The sequence below is a fragment of the Dermochelys coriacea genome, chromosome 5 (assembly GCF_009764565.3).
Source record: "Dermochelys coriacea isolate rDerCor1 chromosome 5, rDerCor1.pri.v4, whole genome shotgun sequence".
Taxonomy (NCBI): Eukaryota; Metazoa; Chordata; order Testudines; family Dermochelyidae; genus Dermochelys; species Dermochelys coriacea.
The window spans coordinates 28,113,000-28,125,498 of NC_050072.1; the positions used below are offsets into that span (position 1 = coordinate 28,113,000).

The 12,499-nt window shown below is 41.0% G+C and overlaps 1 protein-coding gene across 4 annotated transcripts in view; it reads right to left on the reverse strand.

Annotated features, from left to right (window-relative positions):
- Positions 1 to 12,499, reverse strand: part of RICTOR (RPTOR independent companion of MTOR complex 2) — a 179,009-nt gene that overhangs the window by 11,458 nt on the left and 155,052 nt on the right. For all 4 annotated transcript variants that reach the window (XM_038403986.2, XM_038403987.2, XM_043514340.1 and 1 more), the window contains 4 exons: positions 11,145 to 12,174; positions 6,200 to 6,377; positions 3,838 to 3,922; positions 2,212 to 2,445 (listed from right to left, as the gene is read on the reverse strand). In XM_038403986.2, the coding sequence (XP_038259914.1) occupies positions 2,212 to 2,445; positions 3,838 to 3,922; positions 6,200 to 6,377; positions 11,145 to 12,174 (1,527 nt within the window). The remainder of the gene's footprint in view (positions 1 to 2,211; positions 2,446 to 3,837; positions 3,923 to 6,199; positions 6,378 to 11,144; positions 12,175 to 12,499) is intronic.

The following is a 12,499-nucleotide window of genomic DNA, read 5'->3' on the forward strand; positions in this document are numbered from 1 at the left end:
AATGCATAAAGCAGGCCTTGTGGCCATCTGTGTCAAAAAGCATCCACTTTGAGGGACCTGCTTCTCTGGTATAGTACTTCGGCAACTTTCTGTTCTTGTGACCGGCAAACAAGGTCAACTGCTGGAGGCCATATTTCTGTGAAATCAGGCTGAAGACTTCCTAATTCAGATATAATTCTGAGTTGATTGCACATCAAACCAGCTAGTTTACCTTCTGGTTCAGTTCTCCCTTTGTTTGCTTGCATTGTATATGTACTGCTCTCGTGGAAAAGAAGTTCTTTTCATCCCATTCCATTATCTCTATTGCTTCTGCATGTAGAGTTGAGCTCCAAGTTCTCCCATGGCTGTTGATACATGTGACAGTGGTAGTGCTCTCCAACTCAAAGTCCCCCCAACAGCTCACTGGGCTGACACAGCTAAGGCATGTGCATACCTGCTTATGGCTTACCCTTGTTAGGGAATTCACATTTCTCCCTGATTACACCTTCAAAGAATGGGTACAGTAGGATTGCTGTCTCAGACAAAGATTTGGAAGGCAGGTATTTGCCCTGAGATTTTTCCTCACATATCTGCTCCTGTTGCATCACATGGTCTCAAATTTGAACAGAGGAAAATACCTTTACTGCATTTCTTCCATGCCCTACTCAGAGCCTGAATACAAGAGCTCTCCTTCCTTACCACAAAGGGTGGTGATTTAAGTCAGGGCACAAACACCTCTTAGATTTCTACGTTTTTTCCTCATTTTTATTCTTTTTTGGTTTTTAAAAACTTTTTCCCACCCGCTTTGAAAGAGTTACCACCCAGACCAGAGCAGGCCAGAGCAGGATCTCTTGCAGCTCTTCTATCTTAAGCGATCTGAATAGATCTCCCTCTCTGTTCTCCAGCTCCGGGTTCTGTTCCCTCTTCCTGGAGGATGGGGTCTCATTGCTAGAATCCCCAGACTTGTGTTGAGAAGAAGGGGAGCTGCATATGGTCTTACTTCTTTCCCCAGAGACCTTAGGACTCACTTTAGCATCTGATGGGGAACAGAAGAATAGGTCATGGTGCTGCTTAATGGTTTCTTCTTCTGACCTCGGTATGCCCTAAGATTTACCCCTTGGGCTGGCCAGATAAGAGAGAATCAAAGGATGGGGAGGACACTAAATATGCTCTGAGACTCCTGATCAGGCTTTTCTGCATTTAAATCATGGCTCCTTGCGGTAATGAGGGACCCAATAAGACTGACTGACTAAATCCCAGGCCTTGGCAGCGTGAGGGTCAGCTGGCTGTGAACAGGCCCTCTGAAGAGCCTGTAAATGATGCCTCACACTGATTTAGCTTGATGTTCGCAGGAGCACTCCGTCATGCCTGTACCGTCAAGGTAATGGCCAGATCCTGGTGGCTGATACCAGCTTTTTACCTGATCAGAGGAGGAAGGAGAGTAAAAGCTCACAACTACCCGAAAAATGATTAAAATTAAAGCTGGCAAAGAAATGGTTGAGAGCAAAGTGAATTGCCTATGAACTGCTGCTGTGGAGGCAGAAGATCTGCACCAAGCTAGAAAACAGGATGTGAGCAGTAGGGGCTGTGTTACAGCACTGAACTGCCTCTGGAAACGGAAGGCAGGAGGCAAACAGCCCATATGTATCAGAATTGTGGAAGAGGCTGGACTGCAGAAAAAGGAAGCGTTAAGCTATTTTAACAGATGGAGAACTTGGGCATTACTCCAGTTTTACATCAGTATAATTCCACTGGACTTCTGTTCACTGCATCTCTTCTCAGAAAGACTCTCCAAGCATAAACTAGTTATTTCCATTTTAACATACATATTGTCTGACATGGAAAAAGTATTTTTTTTTCCAGTAGGTTTGAAAGTGAGTCTCAGTTTTCTGCATGCTGATCTATGTGCAGGCTTGAATTAGATTTCAGATTTTCACATTTTAAATAATGTTCTTCTTTGGTAAGCTTTTTAAAAAAAAATTAGAAAAAGAATGTATGCACACAGTTGCATGAACACCAACAGAAGATGCAGAAAATTGGGAAATTACAATCTAGAAATATCACTGCTGATTGCACAAGATTTTAGTGCTATACAAAGACAGCAAAGCCATTAAAAAGGATGTATTATTTTTGTTCATCTTCACAACAGACTATATTAGTATTTTTATTCAGCATTTCTATAAATCTGATTGAATCATAAGCAAAAGCAGACAGTAATGGAGGCAAACTAACCTGTATGACTATATGCAGGGTTCACTCTGTTATTATGCTGGTATCCCAGCATCTGGATACAGACACAATAAAGGCAGTTATCATCTGTGTGCTCCTGTAACCCAGTGTCTTCTGTGTTTTCCAAAAACTGCGAGGCATCTGAACGACTTGTATTCATTATCTCTGTGAGGCTAATCTGCTGTCTAAGCATTTGGAAGGGACTTTTGACAACATCCGCAGTCCCAGATGGATGGCCTGTAGACACACAATTAGGAATCAAAAAAAGCAAGATCAAAGTTAAGATTACATTCTTTTAATTAAATTCCTTTTAAAATTAGCCAAAAAACCCCAAATATTTTTAATTGGGAAGTGGCGTATCTCCAAGAAGAGTTGTTAGTATTAAAACTCTGATTTCCTTTCTGTAATAAATCTCAACATCCCATACAACCTCAATTTCTTTATGAGTAAGACAGTCAAAATATTGGAAAATTACTACATCCATAAATTCAATTGCACATTCAAACTGAAGAAAATATACACAGCCAATAATTAATCTATTTCAAAATATACATAATAAATACTGACCCTCTTTCAAAATAAAAGAATGAAACTTTGGTATAAATTCAATATACAAAAATAGAAGCAAGTATTTGACCTTCTCTTTTGTGGGTGCAACAAACTGATGTATGCAATCAAAATGTTTTGTATAATAGTTTTTGTATGTGACAAGTTAGACAACCACGAAACTTACCAAGACACTGCAAGTGCTGCTGACATACAGTTAAAATTGCAACTAAAAAGAAAAGCAACCCCATAACATTAAATAACCAGGAAGCCCAAAAATAAACAAAATCCCCCACTTTCTCTTTACATTGCCATTAACAATATTTCTTTCTTCAGTAGCTCTTTAAAAAACACGTGTCTTGCAGTGAGTCCTGAAGGTCAGTGGATTCTGACTATTTTGGACTAAGAGGAAAACACATTCCCAAAGAAAACATGATATCCACCACCTTTTACATCAAAAGAACACCATCTTTTACACCATACTGAGTAGGGAGGGGTGTCCAGCTCAAGCGCCCCTGCTGATTTCAATTGTTGCAATATGTCACAAGGAGAGAGGTGGTATTTCACTAGAAAAATCACAAGCAGTAAGGCTTTGTAGGTCAACACCACCAGGAAATATAAAAGTCAGAGAAGATCATGAAACAGTGGTTGAATATGCTTATGGCAAGAAAGTCAGGTTACCAAGCAGGCAAAGATGATCATCCAGAGGAAACGGGAATCTAACCAATCTTCCAGGTTATAAACAGTGAGCAACAATTGGCGGAGACATACCTTACTATCAATGCGAGAGAGAATTTCTGTCCTGGTTTACAGTTAGTTTGCTTTCTCTAATTCATCATGATCAGTTGTTTCTCATTTGGGCTCTAGTTCATTTCCCTGGTCTGTTATCTTGCTTCCAAGCAAGACCAGTACACCTTGAAAGCAAGATCTGATAAGGGGCCGATGCACCGTTATCCTGAAAAATCTAAATTCAGTCCTCAAAACTGAACAGCTAAGAATAACTTTTTCAAGAAGGGTAAGGAAAAAAAATATGGTAAAATCAAGCTATATAGTTAAATGGTATTGAAAAGAAAAAACAACTACCTCCTACACCAGATGCAAAGACTCTAGTTCCACGGTCATCAAATGGAGGCATGGTTTTCTTTTGGAAATAAGGAGTCTCCTTAACCTGAAACATTTTAAATGAAAGTTATGCAGAAGTGTTTCAAGAAAGTCAATAGAGGATCTTTGAACTAATATGCAGAAATTTTTTTAGATTTTATTGAACAGCTGGAAACTGAAGCTTACAAAACAAGATGATCACAATTAGTTACGTTTTTATAATCTATATAGCCAATAGACAAAGTGCACACAATAACCTGAAGATTATATCATTTGCTGCACCTACAAATATTTCTACAATATCATACATGTGAAAGGTGCTTTAAAGATAGATCTCTGCTCAATGGAGTTTAAGACGCAAGTAAGGGCTTGATTACATGGGGAAGTAAGTGTGCAGAAAGCCCAGAGAGTGTCCACGTGGGAAGTGAGTGTAGCATATCTACTCCACATTAACAGCTACTGTAGGCTTCCCCCTCTCCCCGCCCATGTAGACAAGCCCTTATGTATAGCAAAACAATTAATGATAGAGGGTTAAAGGAAATGTTGGAAGGAGGATTACAACATTAAAAATTAAGGAATAAATTACTGGATGTAGTTACATATCTTATTAGTTCTTTGTTTATTCCTCTACTGTGTACATAGTTTTTAGATATTAGATATTAATATATTATATGATAAATTTGATGGAATTAGGCAATATTGGTGAGAGATCAGTACTGAAAGTCTAACCAAAGTGACTCATGAGCAGGAATTTGAAGGAGGAATAAAACTGCATCACACAGGATCAGAGGATATTCTATATTCCCCTAGGAATAGTTAGGTGCGCTGAGCTGGAAGTCAGGATCGGGAAGGAAGAACTAGGCACAAGCAGTGGTATCTGCAGCCAAGAAGATGAGAATGAGTGAGTTTAAATATGATGAAAAATGATCAGAAAAGAGTACAGAAATGCAAAGAGTGAAGGACATTCAAGGAAAGTTATTTTATGCTGGATAAGAGAGTAATATAGCCCTGGCATCAACCAGGTTTTTTAGCACTAGTGGTGTAGAAGATGGGTCACATTTTGAAGATAAATTATTCATTACTTAGATTACAGTAGCACTTACAGAACTCAATCAGGATAAGGACCCCATCATGCTAGATACTGTACAAATAGCATGAAAGAATTGGCAGGATTTATCAAGTCTGAATGTGACCTCTGCAGACTACAGTAAAAAAAATTCCATCCAGTTTGTGAAGCAGGGTAACAGGGAAGTTGGTGCAATTATTAAAAGAAACGAGGAAGAGGGCTTTGGGGATGAACAGAGTTCCACACTGCACTATAGTTGTTTTGAGCTGGCAGCTTGATGTTCATATATGTATGTTATCATCTGTACAGCTATTTAGGTATGTGTATGGGTAGAGAAAGTTGCAGAACATTACTGAAGGGATACAAAGTTAGATTTGGGAATCACCAGCAGAGAGATGGCAGGCCTTAAAAGAAAAAGTTTACCTAGGAAAAGAGTGTAGTAAGAGGAGGGGGCCAAGGACAAAACCACCAACAAAGAGGAGGTAAAGCCAATGAGGAAAATTCTGCTGAAGGAGAGTTTGATGAGAAAGGCAGAGAAACAGTCAAGTGAATGTTAAAAAAAAGGGGAAGTGATAGGCTATCAGTAGATCAAAGAAGATAAGGATATGGAAGAGCCTCTTTAAGTTGGTCAGTAGTGAAAACAACTAAGTGGAGCAGAGGAGAAATGAAATCGCAGAGGACTTGCAAAGGATTAGAGAAGAGAAAACAGGCGAGAGAGCATGTAGAGGAGAAGAGAAATGAAGTAGCAGTTATTTAATGAGGGGAGTGCACTGGGAGTGGCAGAAAGAGGGAAGATCAAGTGCAGATGTAACGGGTGCAAAATGATCAATTATGCCAATTTTAGTATAAAACAATGTCAACAGGAAGCCCTATTGTAATGAACTACAAAGTAATATCACATACATAGCTGTTAGCGAGTGCTGAGATTTCAACCTCAAGAAGCACAGGTTTTCTACTTTAATTCACTAGCTTTTTGTCTAAGAACAGTTAATTTAAATGAAAAACACCCTTCCAAAACCATGTCACTACAACTGATTAGAACTTTTTTGTAAACAACAATGGTAGGAAAGTGTCCCCAGTTCAGAAATGTGTCCAATTCAGAAATTTCAGTATCCTGCTATTCCTACATATGTAGATCTCCTCATTGAAGTAGATGAGAATTTCACACATCCTAACAAAATACTGATTAAGTGGGGAAAGTTTTGCCATTACTCATGAAAATAAATGCAAACTCATTTTTATTCTGTACATCAGTTAAACACATTGCTGTGTACATACCTGAAATATTTCATTGATATCCACTGGGAGAGCAAGGCCAATGTAATCATCAGTACTACCATACGTAGCATTGGACACCATGGACCGAACAGAGGAGGAACGCTGCAGTGTGTTTTGGTTAATAGGGCTTAATAAATCTTCTTTATCTAGCGAGGCATAACTTAAAGCTTTCATGAACCTGTAACATAATTAAAAGAACAAATGACAAACTTCTGACAATCACTCCTTTTTAGATTCTGCATCTATAGGTGGGGGCTGTTAAGGTTGCCAAACACATCCCAATATATGACCCCATTTCCTGTTACTTATGACTTGGCCAAACTTTAAGCACTTGGGCTTAACTTTTCCATGCTAGGTGTCTGCTTCAGGTTGAAATTTTCCAAAAGGAATTTCAGCCAGAATAGTGTATCTATTTCCAAGAACAAAGTCAAGGATATATAGATTTTGCCAATGTTAAAAAATTTCTGACCTTTATTTTGGAAACTAGCATCCCCATGATTTGGAGAAAGGACTTGAAATTTGGCAAGAGGTTGCCTCTGTGCCAAGGATGTGACTTTTGATATCTGTTCAAATTTGCCAACTTACAAGCCTCAGGATGGAAAAAAAATCACATTTCACATATGGTCAATAGAGATTTTAGATTTCAGTGGCTAAATCAGGGCAAACTACTGCCCAGGGGATTGCCACCTCCGTGGTGCCACAGGCTCCACAGTTCCCATTGGCCAGGAACGGGGAATCGCGGCCAATAGGAGCTTCGGGCAGCACGCAGAGCCCTCTGTCCCCCTCCCCCAGGGGCTGCAGGGACGTGGTGCTAGCTGTTTCCGGGAGTGGCACAGGGCCAGGGCAAGCAGGGAACCTGCCCTGGCCCCGGTGCACGCCGCTGCCACCCCGGAGCCGCTCCAGGTATGCGGTGCCGGGCTGGAGCCCGCACCCTAAACGCTTCCTGCACCCCAACCCCCTGCCCTGAGCCCCCTTGTACACACCACACCCAACCCCTTGCCCTGAGCCCCTTCCTGTACACAGCACCCCCTCCCCCGCACTCCCACTCCCTGCCCCAGCCCTACATTCATGACCCTGCATGCAAATTCCCCACCCGGATGTGGCCCTCGGGCCAAAAAGTTTGCACACCCCTGGGCTAAATTCTCCAAAGATTCTGTCTTCACTGGGCATGTTCCTGGTGCTGAGCAGATCTCTTCCTACAATTGCAGCTCTGGGTTGCTGCAGGCCATTCCAGGTCTGGGCACTAGAACTGAGAGCAGAGACTCTTTCTCCTACGTGCTTAATGATTTCCCTACCCTGATGGGCTCAGATAGAGTGGAGGAAAAAAACACCTGAACTGAATGCAGAGGGGACAAGATCTGTACCAAGGATGGAGAATGGAAGAAATGGGGACAAGGAACCTGGGAGGGTGGATTGGCATTGGTGAGAGGAGGAGAGGGAAACTGGGACGGGGAAGTCTGGAACTGGCTACGCAAAAGACTGGGACTGAAAGCCAGTGGGGTGGGAGAAAAGATGGGAGACAGATCTGATAAAAAGCCAGGGTGCAGGGCAAAAACTGGTACTGGCTGGTAAAAAAACAGACAGGAGCTGGGGGTGAAGGGCACAATGAGATGAGATGAACCAATGCGGGGCCTGGGACTGGGAGCCAGTGATGATGATGAATGAAGGAGGTGGGACTGGGTGAGTGGGGAGAAAGAAATCAGATGATGTGCCAAGCAGCAGAGAATGGGACTGACTGATCAATGGGATGAGAGTTTTGAGGAATGGAGACTGGGAGTGGCTATGGAAGAACAGGAGGACTGGGAGGGGTGGGGAAGAGACAAGAACATGTTGGAGGGGATGGGGCAGAAGAGGTCATGCTTTGGGGGAATGTGAAGAAGAGTCTGTGCCCACTAGAGCACTCCCCCTACAGATATTGGAACAGAACCCAAGATTCTGGAGTCTCTCCATCCCTCTGCTGTCAGCAAATATCTGGCAAACTGTCTCTCTCACTCCCCTTTAGTACTGGTCCACATGGAGGACAACCTACTAACACCTATCAGTTACTCTGTTAGCTCAAGTGGCAGAGTATGTGGTGAATCTAAAGGTCTCAACCCTACCAATGACCCATGGGGGGGTCAATATTATGCCATATAATTAAATTTCTTTCTTTCCCCTTTCCCATTTGCTTTTTAAAAACATAGGAAATTAAATACAAAAACTACGTTAAAAGAACATTGTTTGCCAAGTCAAGCACTCAGAGCTTAGGAAATAGGACAATTAAGATTACCTGTGCAATCTTAATTCGGTCCCCTTGTGTGCATACTCGATAATCTTTAATTACATGATCAATTATTACTTTTTCCACAGGATCCCTGGCACATTCAGTATACATGAATCAGGGTTGTGTAGTGAAGGAGATCATCTGTAGGACCACTGCTTCATTTGCTGGTCTCATGGTTAAAGCAGGTAGGAGAACTGGACTTTATTCTTGATATCTTATTCTAATATCTCGGTGTACCAGCACTAATTAGAATGGCAACTGATGCAGAAAAAAATTCATGCCATTAATCTAGACCTAGACAACTACTTATTACAATGAGTGAACACCACAAAACAGCCATACCACTTTAAGTGTTCTAATGACACCTATTTGCCACTATTTTCCTCATTTCCAACTGCAGAGTTAGGAATTTAATATTAACCTATGAACTTAGTTATTTTTCTCAGGGAAAGAGCAGAAGAAAAAACACTAGTGTAGGTAAAGAATGAGAACATTTTCCTGAGATCTAGTCAGTAATAATGTCGGATCATATTAAAGAAGTTCTGTATTAAAATAACAAATGAATTTGATTCCCCATAGTTTAAATTCCAGGGTTTTACTAATTAAGAGGTCTCTTGGTTTTTGGTACTGTTTCTCTCCCTCTCTGTGTGAAACTTGCAAGGTGCTAATTGTGTTAGTACATTCTAAGACAGAGTCTGTTCTCAGAGCAATACTTTGTAACAACAGAAACAGCCACAGAGACTCCCCGCCCTTTTGTTGCATTTATCTCGCTTTGTTAACAATTGTGATTAAAACAGAGATAGAAGATGTATGTGGATGGATGCTTGGTGTGGATAATAAATGAATGATCAGAGAGGTGCCAGCCTAAGAATCCAGTGTCCATCCGCTGAAGAAGGCGTCAAGTGGAAACAACCAGAGGACCCCCGGAGGGCAGACTGGAATCCACCCAACAGCTTCAAGGATGGGAGAACCTGAACAAGATAACATCTGCCAGCACGTATCCATCAGCAATGTGCCATCTGCTGATTGATTCAGCAACAGCATGATGAAGCAATTCCCATAGACTGGCATAGGAACTTTGGGGTCTGATTCTGCAAACCAACTTCCAGGAGCATCAGATGAGCATCTGACAAGGCCCTGCTCCCTCCTCGTGTCCAGGCCACCTGGCCAGTGGCTTGGCATGAGCAACTCTAAGGCTGGTAACTATGATAACAACCTTGCAGAACCTGTGTGTGTGTGTATGAATGAATGTGTGAATAAATATGAAACTGAATGGAATGTTATAGCTATAACTGCTTACTATGATTCTTTCTGTATTCACAACAAATGTGGCATTTTGCCTTTTCCCCTTTAATAAGATCCTGCTGGTTTTTATTTTATTGGCATAACAATAAAACAGGTGAGAGCTTATATGATGATTTGGGGAATGACCAGAAAGATGCTCAGTAATTATAACTTAAAGGGAAATTGCAGGCACTAAGCACCTCTCAAATTACATTTGACTAAAAAAGAATCATATCCTATCATAAGATCAAGATTTTCAAAACTGTGCACTTAAATTTAGAACATATGAGAAAGTCAAATATGTCCTATTTCATGCTGCTGCTTGAGAAAACAATGAGCAACAGAGACAGGCAGTAGAATTATTCATGGGAGACAGGGCAGACATGTGCAGTAGCCAGGAAGCTCCAGAGAAGAAACAACTATGGTAGCCTCTCCTCTTTCTTTCACATCAACCAGTATGCTGTTGGAAGGATGTGTGTGTTGGAGGGAGAGGGGGGAGATGGACCAAAAAACAGCTAGAAAACTCCTTCTCCCTGCCAGGAGAAGTCTCAAATTTGAGACAACAGTAGTCAAAGACTAATGCAAAAGACAAAACTCTGGAAACAGAGTCCAGGGACAGTGACCTGATAAAAAGGGGCATGTGCTGGGACTTCAGCAGCTGGTGGTTTCTCTCTAGCAAAGGCAAGACTGTCAATGGTATGAGACAATCATTTTATGTAATGGTTTGTAATGTAATCATTGCTTCAGTATGTCTTACATCACACACTCATATAAAGGAGACATTGACTCTCTCTAAAAATGGGTCCCACGGATGAAATTCTGGACCCAATGAAGTCAATGACAAAATTCCCATCGACTTCAGTGGGGCAAGAATTTCACCTAGTGACTTCCTGTGCTGGACTTAATCCAGGTCTAATCCAGAGGTAGTTCTCTCAGTTTAAAACCTCAGGAAGTGACACTGGGAGAAACTCAAGAAAATAAAACACTGTTTGCTCTCCTTGCATGAGCCCAGGGAGATCAGTCTGAATCATCATTATTTCAGCTTCAGTAATATTAGTATTTATTTAAAAAAAAAAACCTACCAAAAAAGTTAAAAGGGAAAAAACAGCAAGATAAATAAGAAAATAATTGGTCCTGTGCCTGGTCTACCTGGCAGAGAGGAAATGAAGGCAGTTATGTGTGCTGGGCCTTTTAGAACAGCAATTAGGAAGTTCAGATCCCCTAGTTGATTAATTATTCCTTAACACAGCTACACTGCTTCCAATGGACTTGCGGATCATTAGGCATTGAATGTTACCTATCATTAGCAGAAAATTGAAGAAGTAATTTTCATGAGAAAAAAAATTAATTTGCAGATATGCTTGTGAAATAATAAAAGTTAGCATGGATGCCTCTTACCTGCTTGGCGTTAGCCGAGAATCCAAGCTCCCAGACTTCATGGTAATAGCATCAGTAAACAGCACATCCTTTGCTGGAGATGCTAAGGCCTCTGAATGCGACAGTGAAGGATGCATCCTTTGCTGCTGTAAGCGTTTCAGTGTAGCGTAGCCGAAGGCATCTCGAGAACTTGTATAACTAAAGTTGTAGTCAGCAAGACTCTTTATGGTAGCAAGAGAAGGAGCTTTAAGAGACTGTGCTCTTCGAGGAAGTGTATGAGAAGACCCTGGCGGCACCAGGGATACAGAAATTGATTTTGAAAGAGGCAGGTGGTTAGATTGTGGAGTTGAACAGTGGCTTGTCTTAACTGTTTTTGTACTTACCACAGTACTCAAACTTCCACAGTCAGTGTCTACATTTGTAGTGTCCACACCCATCGTCTCCCTTGACGGACTTGAGCTCATAGAGCTTATGCCACTTGTTGTGGTATCCGTATTAAAACTTAAGCTACGACTCTTGAAATGTGTTTGTGTAGAACCATCTCCTATTAGTCTCTCTCTGCTTGTGTTTTCCCTGTGATTTTCATTTCCAAGACCTTTTGGCAGCTTTAGGTCATTTTCTCCAATACTTGGGGTACTACCTGTATCTTCCATGTGCTTGCTCCCAACAAAAGAAGTTTCTAAGCGTAAAGTATGGATTTTAGGAACTCTAAAACCAGGAGTGAATACATCCCCAGGAGTAAAGTCTATACTACTGGATGGCTCTGTTACTGTACGATTTCGCCTCAAGCCTGACTTACTGTCTGATGATGACAGTTTGCCTCCTTTAGGATCGCTGCTACTTCTATGTTTTTTATTAGGCAGAGTAAGTGAATTTAGGATGCGATTCTTCACAAGTCTGCTAGAAGCAAAAAAGGGAAAAGGACTACGATCCTTATCCTTTAAGGGTCCAGGTTTGTCATAAAATGTTTGTTCTGCATCCTCATTGATATCTAGGAAAAATGTGCTAGTGGAAGTACTGCCAAACCGGTCATCCTCCATGATAAACATACCTGAAATTAAATAAGGATTCTTATTGCTGAATGCTGATATTTCTAGAAAGTGTAGGAACTAAACTGTAAAAAACCTATTGAAAAATTACTGGAACTTGATACACAGTAAGATCAGGTAAATACATTTAATAATTCTAAAACAAAAAGAAGTACACATGTATGTTATGATGCACAAGTCACATTTTAAATTAGCATTTGTTTCCTGCTTAGAAAACAATCCCCTTCCCTTGCCCTTTCTTATTTTTGTGTTTTGGAAAAGATGGCTGTTAACTCCACCTAGAGCTGACGCTAAGAAATCTCCATGAAAACAAATTGTAGTTACATT